The sequence below is a fragment of the Polypterus senegalus genome, chromosome 9 (assembly GCF_016835505.1).
Source record: "Polypterus senegalus isolate Bchr_013 chromosome 9, ASM1683550v1, whole genome shotgun sequence".
NCBI lineage: Eukaryota > Metazoa > Chordata > Cladistia > Polypteriformes > Polypteridae > Polypterus > Polypterus senegalus.
In genome coordinates, this window is record NC_053162.1 from 130,853,600 (window position 1) to 130,876,645 (window position 23,046).

A 23,046-nucleotide genomic window follows, 5' to 3' on the forward strand; every position below is an offset into this window, starting at 1 on the left:
TGATCACACCTTGTACTCTGTGTGTGTCTGCCTGTCTGTGTATAAATATACAGTATACATACACATACAGAGTGCTATTTAAACGTTTGAGCACCTCTGATAAAATCACTTATAACTTGCTGAGCTTTTGAGGCAACAAGTTCATTCTAACATGCTTTATACCTTAAGGAAACAGCAACATTTCAGTAGTGAAATTGGACCAACAGAACCAATTTAATGTGCATTTAAACAAAAATAGGCAGGTGCATAAATTTGGGCGGCCCAAATGAATAATCCCATCAATATTTAGTAGAGCCTCCTTTTGTTCAAATACCAGCCTGTAGACTCCTCCTATAACCACTGAGAAGTCCCTGAATTCTGGCTGGTGGTATTTTGGACCACTCTTCCATAGAAAATGCCTCTAGTTCAGTCAGGTTTTCCATATAAAATGCCTACTGTTCTGTCACATTTGATAGCTTCCAAGCGTGGACAGCCTTCTTCAAATCAATCCATACATTTTTAATGATGTTCTAGTCTGGGGACTGGCATGGCCATTCTAGAAGAATGTGCTTGTGCCTCTGCATAAATTCCTTGGTAGATTTTGAATGATGCTTTGGATCATAATCATGCTGCAAAATCCAACCCCAGTGTAACATCAACTTTATGACTCACTCTTGAACATTCTTGTCAAGAATCTGCTGATACTGGGAGGAATTCATGCAGCCCTCAACTTTAACAAGCTTTCCAGTATATGTGCTGTCAGCACAGCCCCATAACGTGATGGACCCTCCACCAAATTTTACAGTAGGCAGCAGGTTCTTCTCCTGGAATGCTGTGTGTTTTTTTTCCCCATGCATAGCGCCTCTGGTTGTGACCAAATAACTCTACCTTAGTCTCATTTGTCCATAGTATTTTTTTTCCCCAAAATGTTTTCCCGCTTTCCCAGATGTGCTTTTGCATATCTCATGTGAATTTTCTTGTCGTGAGTACAGTAATCCCTCGCTATATCGCGCTTCGACTTTCGCGGCTTCACTCTATCGCGGAATTTAAATGTAAGCATATCTAAATATATATCATGGATTTTTCGCCTGTTCGCGGATTTCTGCGGACAATGGGTCTTTTAATTTATGGTACATGCTTCCTCAGTTTGTTTGCCCAGTTGATTTCATACAAGGGACGCTATTGGCGGATGGCTTAGAAGCTACCCAATCATAGCATGTATTACATATTAACTAAAACTCCTCAATGCTATAAGATATGCTTCCCACGCGGTGCTTGATTGTTTGCTTGTCTCTGCCTCTATCTCACCCTCTCTGACATTCTCTGCGCCTGACGGAGGGGGTGTGAGCAGAGGTGCTGTTTGCACAGAAGCTGTTTGCCTAGTGGATACGGACGCACCTCTAAGAAATGCCGCTTTATCGCGGTGCTTCCAAAAGCACACTTATTGATTTTTTGATTGTTTGCTTTAGTCTCGCGCTCTCTCTCTCTGACGCTCTGTACGCCTGACAGAGATGTGAGCAGAGGGGCTGTTTGCACAGAGGCTGTTTTCTTAGAAGATACTGACGCTCCTCTAAAAAATGCCGCTTTATTACGGTGCTTTGGAATACTTAAAAGCACACGTATTCATTTTTTGATTATTTGCTTTTCTTTGCGAGCGCTCTCTCTCTCTAAAATTCTCTGCTCCTGAAGAGAAGAAGATATATTTGCATTCTTTTAATTGTGAGAAAGATCTGTCATCTCTGTCTTGTCATGGAGCACAGTTTAAACTTTTGACTAAAGGGTGTTATTTCATGTCTAGAGGGCTCTAATAATGTGTGGGAGAGTTTATAAGGGCTTAAAATATATAAAAATAACTATACAAACATATGGTTTCTACTTCGCGGATTTTCATCTATCGCGGGGGGTTCTGGAACACAACCCCCGCGATCAAGGAGGGATTACTGTACTCAGAAAAGGCTTTTTGCATATCACCCTTCCACCGAGCTGTGCCCGGTGCAAAGTGCGCTGGACTGTGAAACGATGTACAGTGACATCATCATCCGCCAGATGTTCTTATAGCTCTCAGGAGGTGGTCTGTGGTTTGTCTGTGACCATTTGAACAAGCCTTTGGCTGTGCCTTTCAGATATCTTTCTTGGCCTACCACATCTTTCCTTCACAAGGACTGTTCCTGTGGCCTTCCATTTCCTACCTATATTTCTGATTGTGGAGACAGACAGTCTAAACCTTTGTGATACTTTCTTGAACTGTTCCCATAATTCACAACGACAAATTCTTAGTTTTTAGGTCAGTAGAGAGTTCCTATTGGTTCCCATGTTGCCACTGTCTAAGAGAGAACCAAGAACAAGCTCAACTAGCAATTACCTATGTTAAATAACCGTTTTCATGATTGGTTGCACCTGTGTTTGTAGTTTAAGGTCTAATGAGCTAATCAAAGCAATTTTGTGCTGCAACCTGTCAGCATTAAGTGACTACAGGTCTTCAAATTAATCCAATTAAAAGGGTGCCCAAACCTTTGCACATCCCATTTTTTCCAGGTTGTTTTATTTCATACAACTCAATAATGCTACACTGAGAAATTTGGTCTGATAAACATCCCCTTCTCTACATTTCTCTAATAAAAAATGGCATATTGCTGTGATCTTCCCTTATTAAGACAGAACAAATCAGGCAACTTCAGAGGGGTATCCAAACTTTTACATAGCACTGTATTCTCCTATTACTAATAGTAGCAGCCCCAGCACTGACCCATGAGGGACCACCACTTTTACAGTGACACCTAATTCTGAAGTTTCCTAGCACCTATCTACGTGCTACATCCTGAACTCCCACCTTTTATTTTGATGCCCAACCTCTCATGTGGGACCTTATGAAATGCTTTCTGAAAATCAAGATAAATAATATTATAGGCAACACTCTCACAGCTTTTGCTGCTTCCTCCTAGAATAACAGCATATAAATAAAACACCACCTTTCACAACTCCATTGCTACTCATTTTTTGTCAGTCATAGCAATTTTTGGGTTAAAATAGCGGTGACATTATCTGTGCATGGCATATATGGGTGGAAACAAAGCAATATGTTAATGTTGAAGAAATGCATTTACTTCTGAGGGGCTCAGTTTCCTGTGGAAAATTAGCCAATGAACTCATAAATTAAGTTTCAAGTATGTAGGTGTACACTTGGATGGAAATTTATGGTAGGCAATATATTTATAACAGCAATTGTGTCACTCTCATTATGTGTGTAGCCAGGTTTTAAAACATTCTAATTGATTCCTAAATTTCCATGAGTACCATTTTTCTTAGGCTTTGAATGGAATTGTCAAGACTGTTTTAAAACCAGATCCTATTAAGATATGTCCAACATATATCATAATTTTACATTCTCTTGTAAATGTAAGCCTTTTCTTCTTATGCAGATGTAATTGGAGAGCTCCTATGAACTTCCAATCTTTATAGCACATTTTTTAATGCAATTACATTACATTGAATAAAGCACAAATAAATAATACATCCCATGCATTTATATATATTTTAGCAGTTTCCTGACCTGGAGGGGATTCGGTAGAGGCGCTTCTGTTATGTTTCATCAAACACTGTTTCATCTTCAATTTGATCAGTTTCCTTTTTGAAGAATATAAATATGTATAGCACCCTTACTTCAAGAAAATTTGCAAACAATGTGACACAGATAAATTGCATTATCTGGTTACTCTGTTGATGTTTTAAAAGTAGAATTTGATAATCTTTTAGACTTACTAGTTCAACCTTTATTTACAGTACCTAAGGTTGAATCCTTTTTGTGTGAGTGTGTGTTATAACATGAAATTTGAGGCTGCTTTATGGAGTTCATGTATAAAAATGAAAAAATCTAAATAACGGTCTTGTTTGAAGTAAAGCAAGTAAACATTTTGCTAGAACTAGAGAAGCATACAGACTGTTTACTGTTATCATAAACAGCATTAGTTCAGTGTGTTCCCTCTTCCCTCAAAGTTGTAAAGGGATTAGTGTTGATATGCAAATCAATTTCTCCTCAACTGTGACATGACCTGTTGGGATAGAATTTGCAGTAAGGAGGTTACAGTAGTCATTTAGAGGTGTCAACAGGATCATAGCCATATTTTTGTGACATATTTAAAGTAAGTTTGAGCACAAATCTTTTAAGGATACAAATCATATCAAATGACAGAGCACTTTGTAAAACAAATACATACATCGGCGTACCCACGCTGCTGTGCTTGGTGTCTTACTCTTTACATTGCTCTTTTAGGTAGCTCACTACCCATCTTGCATGGATGGATAAATTGTAAATGCATATATTAATCTCTTAGGCTACCACCTTTGGAAACCTGGTAGTCCAGGTATGCTTTCTGGTAGCGTAGATTTTTATATGTGAGGAACATTTACCTGCAACATTTATTTTTATAGTTTTGTTAAAACATGACTGCACACCACTCTTCTCACACAGTATAAATACAACTGGCATTTTGGAAGAGAATATTTTTGCAAATAGATGACTTTTAAAGGATTATGTCATGATGATGTGTGGTCTTTGTTCCCAATGTGCAGTGCATCCGGAAAGTATTCACAGCGCATTCCTTTTTCCACATTTTGTTATGTTACAGCCTTATTCCAAAATGGATTAAATTAATGTTTTTCTTAGAATTCTACACACAACACCCAATAATGTCAACGTGAAAAATGTTTACGTGAGATTTTTGCAAATTTATTAAAAATAAAAAAGAGAATGCACATGTACAGAAGTATTCACAGCCTTTGCCATGAAGCTCAAAATTGAGCTCAGGTTCATCCTGTTTCCCCTGATCATCCTTGAGATGTTTCTGCAGCTTAATTGGAGTCTACCTGTGGTAAATTCAGTTGATAGGACATGATTTGGAAAGGCACACACCTGTCTATATAAGGTCCCACAGTTGACAGTTTATGTCAGAGCACAAACCAAGCATGAAATCAAAGGAATTGTCTGCAGACCTCCGAGAGAGGATTGTCTTGAGGCACAAATCTGGGGAAGGTTATAGAAACATTTCTGCTGCTTTGAAGGTCCCAATGAGCACAGTGGCCTCCATCATCCATAAGTGGAAGAAGTTCGAAACCACCAGGACTCTTCCAAGAGCTGGCCGGCCATCTAAACTGAGCGTTTGGGAGAGAAGGGCCTTAGTCAGGGAGGTGACCAAGAACCCGATGGTCACTCTGTCAGAGCTCCAGATGTCCTCTGTGGAGAGAGGAGAACCTTCCAGAAGGACAACCATCTCTGCAGCAATCCACCAATCAGGCCTTTATGGTAGAGTGGCCAGACGGAAGCCACTCCATAGTAAAAGGCACATGGCAGCCCGCCTGGAGTTTGCCAAAAGGCACCTGAAGGACTCTGACCATGAGAAAGAAAATTCTCTGGTCTGATGAGACAAAGATTGAACTCTTTGGTGTGAATGCCAGGCGTCACGTTTGGAGGAAACTAGGCACTACTCATCACCAGGCCAATACCATCCCTACAGTACAGCATGGTGGTGGCAGCATCATACTGTGGGGATGTTTTTCAGCAGCAGGAACTGGGAGACTAGTCAGGTTAAAGGGAAAGATGACTGCAGCAATGTACAGAGACATCCTGGATGAAAACCTGCTCCAGAGCACTCTTGACCTCAGACTGGGGTGACGGTTCATCTTTCAGCAGGACAACGACCCTAAGCACAGCCAAGATATCAAAGGAGACACTTCCCATCCAACCTGATGGAGCCTGAGAGGTGCTGCAAAGAGGAATGGGCGAAACTGGCCAAGGATAGGTGTGCCAAGCTTGTGGCATCATATTCAAAAAGATGTGAGGCTGTAATTGCTGCCAAAGGTTCATCGACAAAGTATTGAGCAAAGGCTGTTAATACTTATGTACATGTGATTTCTCAGTTTTTTATTTTTAATAAATATGCAAAAACATCAAGTAAATGTTTTTCACATTGTCATTAAGAGGTGTTGTGTGTAGAATTCTGAGGGAAAAAAATGAATTTAATTCATTCTGGAATAAGGCTGTAACATAAAAAAATGTGGAAAAAGTGATGTGCTGTGAATACTTTCCGGATGCACTGTATACACAAGAACGTTTTATCAGAAATTAACTGAAATGCTACATTGACCTAATTTAGACTAATTAGTTTCTCTGTCAAAAACATAAATCAAGTATAAACCCAGCTTTAGAAGGTGGTTGCCTTACATTTTTTTTAAAAGCAAGTGCCATTGTTGTCCTAAATACACATTGTACATTACAAGCTCACAATGCCAACCATCACTCAGCGTTGTATTTTTTTTTGCGACATGACGTTTGTATGCAAGATAAAATGAGGCAAAACATGCACTATAGCCAAACCTTGATGAATTGCAAGCTATGTTTTTTTTTTTTGTTCAGAAAATAGTAGAAAGAGAGCAATTTAAGGTGTCGTTTTTGAAGTAAAAATAATTATCTTCTAGTTTCCTGTTGGTAGACATTCATTTAAATACATTTAGTGATGAGGCAGATCTAACTTTAGAGTTTTGTGGCAGTATGGTATTGTGATTTGTATCAATTTTAAATCACCTTTGTATCATAATAGTACCATTACCGAAACTGCTGTATGTCCTGAGTTGCAACAATCTTTAAGACAACATAGCTTTAACTTCCATGTCCTGAGCTAAAACACCCACACACTATTCCCTCAACACCCGGTGTAAAAGCTTTCTGTGGTACGTGGGTAGAGCAGCTAATTTTTCGTAATTCACAAGTATCTCTCCACCCAAGCCCCACCCCACAGAGGAGGCGATGGTATAGCACATTGTTGATGTTTTGAAACGACAATGTCAAATTTTAAGACATCCCACAGCCCCCACTGTATACCCAGTATAGCTATATATGTCTATACTAATAAAAGGCAAAGCCCTCACTGACTCACTCACTTTCCGTGTAGGTGGAAGGCTGAAATTTGGCAGGCTCATTCCTTACAGCTTACTTACAAAAGTTGGGCAGGTTTCATTTCGAAATTCTACGCGTAAGGGTCATAACTGGAACCTATTTTTCTACATATAATGTAATAGAGTTGAGTTGGAGATGGCCGTGGGGGGGGAGTTTCGTGTGACATCATCACGCCTCCTACGTAAGTACATAGAGAACAAGGAAGAACTCCAAACAGCGATGAGCACAAAACGCCATTTCACAATTGAGAAGGCAGAAAAACATTATGAAGCAAATGATGCATACAAGCATATTCATAAGTACAGCTACTGCGGAAACAAAGCACGGCGTGAACCGTAAGTTTATATTAAATTAAGTTCATAGACAGGCTGCCACTAGCGTTTGTAATTTAGTGCCTGCCCATATAAGGCCGTCTATCAGCGGCAATCCAATACAAACACTGCCGGTAAATATTCACGTGTGAAGGACTGTGCTTATGCAGAGGAAGATGAGATGGTCAGGGTGGTGTTTGGCACAAACTCATTGAAACTGCGAGAGAAACTTTTAAGTGCGGGTTTTAGCTGACATTACACGAGATGGCACCAGCACAGCTGGGAACCTTCGATGCAAGAACACCAAGCGGCTCACGTGAACTGACGCAGTGCACAGACAAAAAGCAACAGTTCCAAAGAGTGCTGAACAAAAACCGAATTACACAATTGAGAAGGCAGCAAAAAAATATGAAGCGTCTGATACATACAATCATATTCATAAGTGCAGCTACTGCGGAAACAAAGCACACGGTGGAAAAAGTGAATGTCCGCTAAAGGAAGACAGTGTAAAAAAAACCCGTGCATGCAGTTTGTCACATCTCAGATAAAGAGGAAGGCGAGCTGTTTATTGATGCAGTAAGAAACTAATCGATGAATGAAACCTCTTATCTTTACAGCGATTGACAAACACGGAATGTAACTTGAACACAACACATCAAATAAATCGACCCTGATTGAAACAAATAATGATAATCAAATCCTTGATGACAGCAACATTCAATAACACTCACAAAACAATTACTGTATATTGACAATCATGTTACGTTATTTTTAAAATGTTCCCTTTTTCATAACTTCTACTTCTCCACTGCGATACGCGGGTATATATATAAATGTATATATATACCCGATCTACAATACATACTCGCATAGACAAGCCACACGCTGTGGCTAATTGTAGAGTCTTAAGCCTCTAATGCCGACATTGAGGTTCGATTCCCGAGAGGGATGCACTGAGTATGTGCTGCGCTACCGATTCATTTTACCTTAGCATCTCCTTGGTTTGGGGCGTATGAAAAATATTAGGTTAGCAGAATCATGTTACGTTATTTTTAAAATGTTTCCCTTTATTAGCACAAGCACAGCTGAGAAGCTTCGATGCATGTACTCCATAACGCGTTAAAAAAATAACGCATTTAATCACACTTTCAATTCCAAGCAAGCGGGAACTTTTGTCAATGCATGATTTCCTGGTACATCCATTACACTGATGCACACATCACAGCTACAAAAATGTTAGAGTCGGAATAAAGCGCGTTCCTACGACTGATCATTTCGACTTCCGAGCAAGCCTTGATAAAAGCATGGTTTTGTGCACACTGAAAAGCAAGCAAAATTAGATGCATTACAGAAAGCGGACTTTGTGGCTCTTACTGGGGATCATTGGACTTCCGTGACCGTTAGTAATTCTAAATTACATCTAATTACAAAATGTTCAATGATCACACTGTTTTAGCCTAATGTACAAAATAATTTTGGCTAATGTTACTCAGAGTTTAAAGATTAAGTTGGTCAAATTACCTTTTATGTTTCTGACTTATTTTTTAAGAAGAAAAACTGCACTTTATGTTGAAATTTTGGTTATTATTATTTAAAGACAATACTATTCTGAAAATGTACTTAAAGTACTTAAACTACCACTTTATTTTTAAGTCTGCCCAATTTTAACCAGGGATGATATTTTTGTTTCTGTTTTGAATTCAAATGCAGTTTAAAGGCTTTTTTTCAGAAATTAAAACAGCTTCAGTTTACAATATTCATGTCCATGTCTATTATTTGATTCTGTAAGCCCACTAAAACACTTTTAAATTAAAAAAAAACATTTGCGATTTGGGGCAAATTTACGTGTCGATTACATACGATTAATCAAGATTAATTCTTACACAGCCTCTAATTAATTGGATTAATTTTTTAATCGAGTCCCACCTAATATATATATATGTGATATATATATGTAGATTTGTATATGTATATATATATATATATATATATATATATATATATATATATATATATATATATATATATATATATGTGTATAGATATATATATATGTATATATATATATATATTTATATATATTTGTTTATATATGTGTCTGTGTGTGTATATATAACACTCATGACAATGACAAAACAATTACATTGTCAATCATGTTACGTTATTATTAAAATGTTTCCTTTTCTTTTTACTTCTCCAATATATATATATATATATATATATATATATATATATATATATATATATATATATATATATATATATATATATATATATATATATATATATATATATATATATATATATATATATAGAGAGAGAGAGAGAGAGAGAGAGAGAGAGAGAGAGAGAGAGAGAGAGAGAGAGAGAGAGAGAGAGAGAGAGAGAGAGAGAGAGAGAGAGAGAGAGAGAGAGAGAGAGAGAGAGAGAGAGAGAGAGAGAGAGAGAGAGAGAGAGAGAGAGCAACAACACCCATATCAATGACAAAACAATTACATTAACAATCATCTTACGTTATTTTTAAAATGTTTGCTTTTCTTTTCATAACTTCTTTAACACACTACTTCTCCATTTCTTGAGCTGGTATTCTGCTAGTATATATATATATATATATATATATATATATACACACATCTATACATATATATATATATACATATACACACATACATATATATACATACTGTATATATACACACACACATATATACATACTGTATATACAACATATACATATCTACATATATACTGTATATACACATATATATACAAATCTACATATATATATCTACATATATATATATTAGGTGGGACTCGATTAAAAAATTAATCCAATTAATTAGAGGCTGTGTAAGAATTAATCTTGATTAATCGTATGTAATCGCACGTAAATTTGCCCCAAATCGCAAATGTTTTTTTTTATTTAAAACGGTTTTAGTGGGCTTACAGAATCAAATAATAGACATGGACATGAATATTGTAAACTGAAGCTGTTTTAATTTCTGAAAAAAGCATTTAAACTGCATTTGAATTCAAAACAGAAACAAAAATATCATCCCTGGTTAGAATTGGGCAGACTTAAAAATAAAGTGGTAGTTTAAGTACTTTAAGTACATTTTCAGAATAGTATTGTCTTTAAATAATAATAACCAAAATTTCAACATAAAGTGCAGTTTTTCTTCTTAAAAAATAAGTCAGAAACATAAAAGGTAATTTGACCAGCTTACTCTTTAAACTCTGAGTAACATTAGCCAAAATTATTTTGTACATTAGGCTAAAACAGTGTGATCATTGAACATTTTGTAATTAGATGTATTTAGAATTACTAACGGTCACGGAAGTCCAATGATCCCCAGTAAGAGCCACAAAGTCCGCTTTCTGTAATGCATCTAATTTTGCTTGCTTTTCAGTGTGCACAAAACCATGCTTTTATCAAGGCTTCGCTGGTAGTCGAAATGATCAGTCGTAGGAACGCGCTTTATTCCGACTCTAACATTTTTGTAGCTGTGATGTGTGCATCAGTGTAATGGATGTACCAGGAAATCATGCATTGACAAAAGTTCCCGCTTGCTTGGAATTGAAAGTGTGATTAAATGCGCTATTTTTAACGCGTTATGGAGTACATGCATCGAAGCTTCTCAGCTGTGCTTGTGCTAAGAAAGGGAAAATTTTAAAATAACGTAACATGATTCTGCTAACCTAATATTTTTCATACGCCCCAAACCAAGGAGATGCTAAGGTAAAATGAATCGGTAGCGTACATAGTCAGTACACCCTCTCGAATCAACCTCAATGTCGGCGTAGAGGCTTAAGACTCTACAATTAGCCACAGCGTGTGGCTTGTCTATGCTAAAGTATGTATTGTAGATCGGGTATATATATACATTTATATATATACCCGTATCGCAGTGGAGAAGTAGAAGTTATGAAAAGAAAAGGGAACATTTTAAAAATAACGTAACATGATTGTCAATATACAGTAATTGTTTTGTGAGTGTTATTGAATGTTGCTGTCATCAAGGATTTGATTATCATTATTTCTTTCAATCAGGCTCGTATTTGTAGGATGTGTTCAAGTTACATTCCGTGTTTGTCAATCGCTGTAAAGATAAGAGGTTTCATTCATCGATTAGTTCCTTACTGCATCAATAAACAGCTCGCCTTCCTTTTATCTGTGATGTGACAAACTGCATGCACGGGTTTTTTTTACACTGTCTTCCTTTAGCAGGACATTCACTTTTTCCACCGTGTGCTTTGTTTCCGCAGTAGCTGCACTTATGAATATGATTGTATGTATAAGACGCTTCATATTTTTTGCTGCCTTCTCAATTGTGTAATTCGGTTTTGTTCAGCACTCTTTGGAACTGTTGCTTTTGTCTGCACTGCGCCAGTTCACGGAGCCGCTTGGTGTTCTTGCATCGAAGGTTCCCAGCTGTACTGGTGCCATCTCGTAATGTCAGCTAAGACCCGCACTTAAAAGTTTCTCTCGCAGTTTCAATGAGTTTGTGCCAAACACCACCCTGACCATCTCATCTTCCTCTGCATAAGCACAGTCCTTCACCCGTGAACATTTACCGACAGTGTTTGTATTGGATTGCCGCTGATGGACGGCCTTATATGGGCAGGCACTAAATTACAAACGCTAGTGGCAGCCTGTCTATGAACTTAATTTAATATGAACTTACGGTTCACGCCGTGCTTTGTTTCCGCAGTAGCTGTACTTATGAATATGCTTGTATGCATCATTTGCTTCATAATGTTTTTCTGCCTTCTCAATTGTGAAATGGCGTTTTGTGCTCATCGCTGTTTGGAGTTCTTCCTTGTTCTCTACGTACTTACGTAGGAGGCGGATGATGTCACATAAACTCCCCCACGGCCATCTCCAACTCAAGACTCCATTACATTATATGGGGAAAAATAGCTTCCAGTTATGACCCTTATGCGTAGAATTTCGAAATGAAACCTGCCCAACTTTTGTAAGTAAGCTGTAAGGAATAAGCCTGCCAAATTTCAGCCTTCTACCTACACGGGAAGTTGCAGAATTAGTGATAAGTCAGTGAGTGAGTGAGTGAGTGAGGGCTTTGCCTTTTATTAGTATAGATATATATATAGAATGTTGAATGTTTGACTTGTTGCCAAATAATACAACGAGTCCGAGAATACAACTACGAATGCCATGAATGTAATTACCCCGATCTACTTACTGTCAAGTAAATGAACCACATGCCGTGGCGCAACGTTAATAGGCTTCAATTCTGATGCTGACCTCTAAGGTTCGATCCCCGATAGGGGGTGCAGTGAGTGTGTATGCCTGATGAGCCCAGAATTAGGGCGAAACATGTGTTGCGTACTCTTTGCATTATTTGATAGTAAAACTATTCAACAATTTACGATCTGCTTCTCACAACTGAGGAGGGCAACGTGGCGGATGTTTGCCGATTTGCAGACCAACCACAAGCGTTACCTGGTAGGTAACCACACATACAATCAGATTGTGATTCAGACTACGAGTGCCGTGAAAAAAAAAATGAATCCAAAACTAACAATTTATTTAAACAGTCAAACCATTAGGTTTACCCCTGTTTTTCGTCTGTAAAAAGTGACTTTTAGCCTTGGTTAATCAGAATACTAATTAATCACCAGCCGATGCTTTTGGCTATAATTTTTTTTTGTCTGTGACTCCCTAACTACATTGTTTGTAATTCGTACGAAATGTTACTCATGGACATTAATCTTCTTTTGCTGCTAGACTTGTCTATATGAGCCTGATACAAAAAATATAACAACTGGCACATTCTCTTTATTATGTATCTGGGAAGAATGAGCCTTTGTGTATTGCAGTTAGAGAGAATTTGAAAGTAATGTGCTGATTAGAGATAATTTTGCTATAAATGGAGTCAATGATATGCTAATAAAGTATAAATCCAAACTAAGCAACGGCAGCAAAAAATAAATAAAAAATGATTATTTATTTATGTATGAATGTATGTATGTTTTGATGGTGATGCAGAGTATTAACATTTAATGCTCAATTTAGTTGAAAGTTTATAGCTCTTGAAAATCAAATTGTGTTCAACAGGTGTCTCTCAGTAGTGCCATGTTTGATTGATTTAAGAAACTTCTAAACATTTTAGAAACAGCTTATGAGAAGTTCATGGAATTCCTTGTTACATCAGCAAAAATACCTCACTGTCATTATGAATACATTGGTATGCTGTGCAACTAGTGAAAGTTTCAGTCAAGGCTGGAAGTGAAGATGTCAGATTGAAGTGAAGTTTTTCTAGCTTGGATTCAATTTGTATCAAATCCCTACTTTCCTGCCAAACCCGATGACCTTTTTTAGGAAGACAAAGCCAGAATGAGGAAAGCACATTGGAAGCTAGACTTAAAGGATGTAAAAACCTACAAGAAACGTCTCCAAACATCTGTTTTGGTTCCTGATTGCCTCTCAGCTATTTGAAAGCTAGTAAGTTCAACTGATGTGAAGTTCATTCAATTTACTTAATTTGGGAACATGAACACATGTTTAAGATACGGTGTATATTAAAAGTTGTTTTTCTTTTTATTGTAAACTAAATACAGGGACCAACGAAAATAGACCTTGTTTCATTTGTTTTTTAACATAATCTGTGGGATTCTTTGCTACAAAAGCCTAGTGCTCAGATTTAAATTTGATCAGTGCATTTTAGTGAAAAATTAATACAGCTGTGAGAATTGTTTCTCAAATGTAAACTGTTTTCTCTTTCACTTGAACAGGCGTGAAGGATATGATGATCGCTGGCAGTATGATCCTCGTTATGATTCAAGTTTTGATGATGAGTTTGTAAAGCGGAGAGAGCCCTATGGTGATGAATGTGACCGACGAAGTGTCCACAGTGAGCATTCAGCCCGGAGTGTGCATAGCACCCGGAGCCAAAATAGTCGCAGGAGTAGCTTCAGCTCTCGATCTCAGCAGGTAAAACACAAATAATCTGTTAGCCCTTTTAAATTTGAAAAGAAGTATGTAGATTTGGAAGAATCAAAATAATATCTCTGACATACATTACTGGTAAACACAAATTAGCATTGTGTGCACATTGCTCTTAGCATTAGGTTTTACTGAGTCACCTTGTAATTTTAAAAACAAGTTTGAATGCTACTGAGAACTCTATATTGGTATTGCGTGAAATTAAAATTGTTGTCAACAGACAATGAAAAATGGACAATGTTAAAAATGTGTTATTGTTTTAAAAATAGTTCTTATTTCAAAAATGTGTTTTCTGCATTACTCTGTTTTCAAGTCATATTCCTTAACTAAGGTTTACCTGTCTTCATATGGCCAGTTTCTTAATCACAAGTTATTTCTTCTGTCCCTGAACGGTTTGGTTTATTACTATCGTTTTTTCTGTTAATGTTATTGATTTTTTTAAAAGCACACAACATTCCATACAAATAGATCAATTTTTACAAAAATAGGATCAAAAACAAATCAACCCCCACCTCTGAGAAAGAGAGCATGGCCAGCAGAATAAAACTTAAAGCTAGTAAAAATAAGTAAATAGATGAATTAATCTATACTAATAAAAGGCAAAGCCCTCACTGACTGACTGACTCACTCACTCACTGACTCACTTATCACTAATTCTCCAAGTTCCCGTGTAGGTAGAAGGCTGAAATTTGGCAGGCTCATTCCTTACAGCTTACTTACAAAAGTTAAGCAGGTTTCATTTTGAAATTCTACACGTAACGGTCGACAACGTCCGCCATGTTTAACTTTCTTATTTATGGCCCCATCTTAACGAAATTTGGTAGGTGGCTTCCCGGCGCTAGCCAAAACTGATGTACGTACTTATTTCGGTGGTATGACGCCATTGTCGGCCGCCATATTGAATTTTCCACATGTCACTAATTCTCCAACTTCCCATGTAGGTAGAAGGCTGAAATTTGGCAGGCCCATTCCTTACAGCTTACTTACAATAGTTAAGCAGGTTTCATTTCGAAATTCTACGCGTAACGGTCATAACGGTCAACAACATCCGCCATATTGAACTTTCTTATTCATGGCCCCATCTTCACGAAATTTGGTAGGCGGCTTCCCTGCGCTAACCAAAACCGATGTACGTACTTATTTCGGTGTTATGACGTCATTGTCGGCCGCCATATTGAATTTTCCAAACGTCACTAATTCTCCAACTGCCCGTGTAGGTAGAAGGCTGAAATTTGGCAGGCCCATTCCTTACAGCTTACTTAAAAAAGTTAAGCAGGTTTCATTTCGAAATTCTACGCGTAACGGTCATAACGGTCAACAACGTCTGCCATATTGAACTTTCTTATTCATGACCCTATCTTCACAAAATTTGGTAGGCGGCTTCCCTTAGCTAACCGAAACCAATGTATGTGCTTATTTCGGTGGTATGACGCCACTGTCAGCCGCCATATTGAATTTTCCAACATCACTAATTCTCCAACTTCCATATAGGTAGAAGGCTGAAATTTGCAAGGCTCATTCCTTACAGCTTACTTACAAAAGTTAAGCAGGTTTCATTTCGAAATTCTACGCGTAATGGTCATAACGGTCAACAACGTCCGCCATGTTGAACTTTCTTATTTATGTCCCTATCGTCTCGAAATTTGGTAGGCGGCTTCCCTCCACTAACTGAAACCAATGTACGTACTTATTTCGGTAGTATGATGCCACTGTCGGCCGCCATATTAAACTTTTCCACAGCCTTTGTTACTTATGGGCCCATCTTCAAGAAATTCTATCGATCAAAGAACTGTCACTTACCGAGTGGTTTCCATGCCCGGAGATACCACCTACCTTTTCCATTCTCTTTGTTACATATTGCACAGCCATATAAGGCTCACTCTTGATATCCGGAGGAACATTCTGTCTTATGTATTGAATGACTGGGACAGGTTCAAGGTGTGGACTGATGACGGTACAGGAGATAATTATACTACACAGGAGCACTAGAAGAGTGAAATGCTTAAGCCCTTCACCTATGGTTCTGCATGTGAGTTGATGGCTGCCGCTGAATTGTTGGTTGTCGCTTTCAAGTGTACGAAATGGCCAAATATTTTACACCTTTCGACAACCGCCAATGCCTCTTAAACATCTTAGATTCACAGGTGACGATTTCAGTAGTGGACATTTTGATGTTTATGAATGTTTAAACTCTCAAAAGCTGGATGTGATTTTATCGATGAAACCGGTTGTGTGCTTACAACGCTTGAGAGATGCCAAATGTCAAACACAACAAATCCTGCAAATACTGTCGTAATTGAAACAAACCATGAAACTCAAACCGATTATGACAGCAGCAATCCAAGCTGTGAGATTTGAGACAAGATTACTGTTCACATGGCCAACTGTAAGTTACATGCTCAAGAGTAAGCTCAGCGCACAGCTTGGTCATGTTACAACGGAGGGCGAACTGACAACATGGTATACAAAGAGATCCTTAACAAATAATTATTGGCATATTGTCCCACAGTTTAAAAAAGTTTAATTTTCTTCTTAATAAAAATTTGAATGCAGTACTTCACCGCTGCGAAGCGCAGGTATTTTGCTAGTAAGTGAATAAAGGTCAATGGAGAAGAAAAAGAAATGGGGAGAGAATCTGCTTCTTCAGTGCTTTAAAAGCTTACTCAAAAATATTACTGACTAGCAAAATACCCGCGCTTCGCAGCGGTGAAGTACTGCATTCAAATTTTTATTAAGAAGAAAATTAAACCTTTTTAAACTGTGGGACAAGTCCACACCTTGAACCTGTCCCAGTCATTCAATACATAAGACAAAATGTTCCTCCGGATATCAAGAGTGAGCCTGATATGGCCGTGCAATATGTAACAAAGAGAATGGAAAAGGTAGGTGGTATCTCCGGGCATGGAAACCACTCGGTAAATGACAGTTCTTTGATTGATAGAATTTCTTGAACATGGGCCCATAAGTAACAAAGACTGTTGAAACGTTTAATATGGCGGCCGACAGTGGCATCATACTACCGAAATAAGTACGTACATCGGTTTTGGTTAGTGGAGGGAAGCCGCCTACCAAATTTCGTGAAGATGGGGCCATGAATAAGAAAGTTCAATATGGCGGACGTTGTTGACCGTTATGACCGTTACGCGTAGAATTTCGAAATGAAACCTGCTTAACTTTTGTAAGTAAGCTGTAAGGAATGGGCCTGCCAAATTTCAGCCTTCTACCTACACGGGAAGTTGGAGAATTAGTGACGTGTGGAAAATTCAATATGGCAGCCGACAATGGCGTCATACCACCGAAATAAGTACGTACATCGGTTTTGGTTAATGCAGGGAAGCCGCCTACCAAATTTTGTGAAGATGGGGCCATAAATAAGAAAGTTCAACATGGCGGACGTTGTCGACTGTTACGTGTAGAATTTCGAAATGAAACCGGCTTAACTTTTGTAAGTAAGCTGTAAGGAATGAGCCTGCCAAATTTCAGCCTTCTACCTATACGGGAACTAGGAGAATTAGTGATAATTGAGTCAGTCAGTCAGTGAGGGCTTTGCCTTTTATTAGTATAGATTAGATCCTGCCAGGTTTTGAAAAAGTTCTGCACAGATCCTCTAAGTGAGAATTTGTTTTTTTCAAATTTCAAATAGTATATAATATCAGTTACCCACTGACTTAAAAGAGTTATGATTCTTCAAGTTGAGCAAGACAAGTCTATGTGCCAATAGTGTAGTAAAGGCAATTACAGTTAGTTTGCCCTTTTCCACTTTAAGCCCATCTGGGAGTACACCAAACACAGCTGTTAATGGGTTAGGAGGGATTGTGACACCAAGGCTGTCTGAAAGGCATTTAAAAGTTTTAGCCCAGAATGATGTTAATTTGGTGCAGGCCCAAAACATATGTCCCAGTGAGGCTGGAATTTGATTGCTGTGTTTGCAGGTTGGATCTTGCCCTGGAAACGTTTTGGACAATTTTAAACGAGACAGATTTACTCGATATATAATTTTGAATTGAATAATTGTATGCTTTGTAAATATGGAGCTCGAGTGAATTCTCTGCGTTGCTACCTTCCACTCCTTTTCTGAGATATTAATTGAGAGATCCTTTTCCCACTGTCCTCTTGGATCTTTGAAAGGGAGAGACTGCAAAATGGTTTTATATATTGCAGAAATGCTGTCTGAGTCTTCAAGACTGATCAATATTTTTTCTAGCATAGCGGGAGGTGGGAAGTGAGGAAAATTGGGCAAGTTCTGTTTAACAAAGTATCTGATTTGAAGGTAGTGAAAGAATTGTGTTGCTGGAAAGTTAAATTTGGAATGTATTTGTTTGTGTGATACAAAGACATTGTCTATGTACAGATCTCGGAAGTGATTTATTCCCAAACGTTTTGCAGATATTAGAAACTGCATATGTGTATGAGGGTGGAAAAAGGTGGTTCTCGTGCAGAGGTGCCACTGATAAAAGCTTCTTTATCTTAAAATACTTCCTACATTGGTTCCATATTCTGATTTAAGTGAAGCACAATTGGGTTGTTAGTATATTGGCGATAACTTGCATTTATTGGGGCACAAAGCAAGGAATATAAAGAAATACTGCAGGATTTTATTTCTATTGCGGACCAAGCCTGTGTATGTTCATCGATTTGTGTCCATATACAGGTTTTTATAGTTTGTACGTTTGCTGCCCAGTAATAAAATTGAAAGTTAGGTAGATCCATGCCACCTTCTGCCTTAGGTCTTTGTTGGGTTGCTCTTTGGATACATGGATGTTTTGAATTCCAAATAAATGAGGTTATGGTTGAGTCTAATTTTTTAAATAATTTATTGATGTACTGTATATTGGAATGTTTTGAAATAAAAAGAGAAGCTTAGGAAGGATATTCATCTTAACAATGTTTATTCTTCCAGCTAAAGTGAGATGAAGGGTTGACCATCTATGCAAGTGTTGCTTAATTGTTTCCATATAGATGGAGAAATTTTGTTGATTAAGAGATTTATGTTTACTTGTGGGGTTTACCCCATGGTATTTAAATTGATCTGCAATGATAAAAGGGAAGGTGTCCAATCTAATATTGTGTGCTTGAGAATTCACTGTAAAGAGCACACTTTTATTCAAATTAATTCTGAGACCAGAAATCTTTTGAATTTCTGTTAGTGCTGCAGGCACAGTATTTTATGGAGTTGTTCAGTTTCTTTAGTTTTTAAGAGTGTCAGAGATGCCAGGGGCAACGACCCGGCCGGGACGCCGTGAGGGACCGGAAGAGGGTCAAAGCTCACTCTGGATCACGTGGAGGCCGTCTTCCTGGTTGCTCTGGGGGCCACGGGTACAGGGCATGGAAGCTCCGCCCTGTAGGGGCCCGTGGTCACCGCCCCAATGCTTTGGGGACCTGTTATCCCAGCACTTCCGCCACACCAGGAAGTGCTGGGGGGAAGATTTAGGACGGCACCCGGAGAGCTGCCGAGAGGACAGCCGGCACTTCCGCCACGCTGGGGCGTGGCCAAGAGAGGAATGCCGGGAACACCTGGGGCTCATACGGGGACTGCATAAAAGGGGCCATCTCCATTCATTCAGCTCTAGAGTCGGGTGGAAGAAGGACAAGGCAGAGAGGAGTGTGGAGGCGGCCCGAAGAAAGGCATTGTGGCCAGGACTGTGACTTTGGGGTTTGTTTTGTGCACTAATTTGGGTCTTAGTGACCATTATTTGGGTTTGTGTGACCGTAGCAATTACTTGTAAATATTGTAAATAAACGTGTTTGTGGGTGACATGAACGTGTCTGCCTGTCTGTGTCCGGGCCAACTTCCACAAGAGGTTAAGTTATGAATGCAGAGCCTGCCTTTTCTTATGAAGAGCCTCACTTGGGCACCTGGCATGTTCTTGATCTATTCTAGTAATTTCACAGGTTAGCTCTGATACCTTCTTGGTTTCCAATTTATTTCTGTGGGAAAGATATGAGATCATCTGTCCTCTTAAGAATGCCTTCAGGTACTATCCTAAACTTTATATATAAACTTGCACCATTTTAAGTATTGTGCAAACTGTTTATATTTAGGGATGTCTCTTCCTGCATTCTTTAATGTGCTTGAACAATATCCTGTTTTTATGCTGTTAAATCACTCATATAATGTGCACTTATGTATAATGATCATGCTAATTTAGCCCAAAATTTTCAGGTAAAAAAAAAAAAAATCATATATGATGTGCACCCTTAACTTTTCAAGATTTTATTAAATCTTTTAGAGCAGATGTCGACTATTAAAGGAGGAGCGAGGCTGATAAACAGCTTTAAACTTCAAAAAAACTGTCTTTAATAGGAGAAATGTTTGACATGTTGACTTGTGACATCTAATCCCTGTGCCTGCATGAGTAACGAAAGCAAACAAATGCAAAAATGGCATCGACATCTGGCAAGAGAGCAAAGCGAATTCACATTGCAGAATACTGTGGGCAACATTTTGTGTATATTTTACTATTTAGAATTGGACTCTGACTTTTCGGACTCCGATTTTAGTGGAAGTGATCTGAATATCGAGATTGAAAATGAAACTGAGGTATCAGCATCATCTAATCGGTCTGCAGCTAATCGTGGTGCTCCACACATTCGTGTAGCTGGTGTGCCATGGCAGCATTCACCTGAGAGGACCACCACTTACAATGACAAGATGTACAAACCAGATTGTGTTGCACTGTGTCCTCTGCTGCCATTTGCCGACACCGCTGCTGGTGTAGCCAGATATGGGGGGAACACATAGTGAGAGTGGCCACACTCTCTACAGTACAGTATTACCACGAAAAAACTATAAAAATTGCGGAGAATATTTGCCGTTTCTGCTAACAATTATTAGATAGGTTCTAAGAAAAATTTGCGAATGACTGAGGCCGCGAACTCTGAACAGCGACTTCGCGGGGGTCTACTATATATACAAATGCAGTATGACCTAGATGCTCAAGGAAAAAAGCTCAAAGCAGAACGATTACTAGTTTAATTTGTTGTAACCCTCAGCAAATCCGTTCACCTAATGTAACAGCTGTAATTGTAATAAATTTGTGTGTATGTTCATAAAGTCTATATACACACCAAAGGAATGAAATGTTGATTGCATTGTTAGGAATGCTATACAATGTTTAAACACATATACATATTATGCGTGTGTGTTTACTCTGTGTTTATAAAGTTCCTTTAGATAGTGTTCACTATATAAAGAAATTATACAAAAGGAAAAGAAAAACTAATTATTTTCTAATTAATAAAAATTATGCTTTGCAGAGTCAAGTTTACAGAAGTCAGCCAGACCTTGTTGCAACTGGATATGACGTCTCAGGGCAGCCTGTATCTGGTCCCACAAATTACTCATATAGTCACTATCATGATAATGTGGATGGCCACCAGGGCTTTTCAGAATACCCTTACCAACCAGGATATGTGCCAGATAGCACTTGGCCATCAGTGGAACAAGGTGAGATTTGAACATTCTCATTTTTCCTGATTTTGAAGTGGATCTTTCAGCTTTAAATCTTTAGTATGCCAAATACACAAGGGAACCTTTCAAAGCAAACAAATTGTATTACTCCTACTTTTAGATCCCTGTGACTATAAGTAGGTATTCCAGTCAATTTCATTATTAGTAACTCAGTTTTCGCTTTGAATTGAACTCCTTACTTAATCAGCTCTTCATTTTCTGTGCTAGCTCAGTATTTAAAACTACATGTATAATGTGTAATTTTAATAATGTAACAAGTTTTTAAAGATGTGTATTGTCATAGGTTTGATGAACATAGATATATATTTATATATATATATATATATATATATATATATATTTATATATATATATATTTATATATATATATATTTATATATATATATTTATATATATATTTATATATTTATATATATATTTATATATATATATTTATATATATATACTAATAAAAGGCAAAGCCCTCACTCACTCACTCACTCACTGACTCACTCACTCACTGACTCATCACTAATTCTCCAACTTCCCGTGTGGGTGGAAGGCTGAAATTTGGCAGGTTCATTCCTTACAGCTTCCTTACAAAAGTTGAGCAGGTTTTATATCGAAATTCTACGTAATGGTCATAACTGGAAGCAGTTTTTCTCCATTTACTGTAATGGAGATGAGCTTCAACGCCGTGGGCGGAGTTTCGTGTGACATCATCACGCCTCCCACGTAATCACGCAGTACATAGAAAACCAGGAAGACCTCAAAAAGCGCTCAAGAAAACATGCATTATATAATTGAGAAGGCAGCGAAACAATAAGAAGCGGCGAAAGTGACATATACAACTATATTCATGAGTTCTGCTACTTCGGAAACAAAGCACGATGTAAACCTACACTTTAAATTAAGTTCATAGACAGGCTGCCGCTGGCGTTTGTAATTTAGTGCCTGCCCATATAAGGCCGTCCGTCAGCGGCAATCCAATAGCAAACTGCCACGGGTAAATATTCACGGGTGAAGGACTGTGCTTATGGAGAGGAAGATGAGATGGTCAGGGTGGTGTTTGACACAAACTCAGCGAAACTGCGAGAGAAAGTTTTAAGTGCCAGGACTAAGGTAACATTAAATAAAGCTATGGACATAGCACGAGATGGCACCAGCACAGCTGGGAACCTTCGATGCATGTACACCGAGTGGCTCACGTGAACTGACGCAGTGCACAGATAAAAGCAACAGTTCCAAAGAGCGCTGAACAAAACCGAATTACACAATTGAAAAGGCAGCAAAAATATGAAGCGTCTGATAAGCATATTCATAAATGCAGCTACTGTGGAAACAAAGCACACGGTGGAAAAGTCAATGTCCCGCTAAAGGAAGACAGTGT

At 38.2% G+C, this 23,046-nt stretch overlaps 1 protein-coding gene across 5 annotated transcripts in view; it reads left to right on the forward strand.

Annotated features, from left to right (window-relative positions):
* sec16a (SEC16 homolog A, endoplasmic reticulum export factor) overlaps positions 1–23,046 on the forward strand; it is a 219,458-nt gene that overhangs the window by 65,326 nt on the left and 131,086 nt on the right. For all 5 annotated transcript variants that reach the window (XM_039763857.1, XM_039763859.1, XM_039763860.1 and 2 more), the window contains 2 exons: positions 13,996–14,194; positions 21,464–21,653. In XM_039763857.1, the coding sequence (XP_039619791.1) occupies positions 13,996–14,194; positions 21,464–21,653 (389 nt within the window). The remainder of the gene's footprint in view (positions 1–13,995; positions 14,195–21,463; positions 21,654–23,046) is intronic.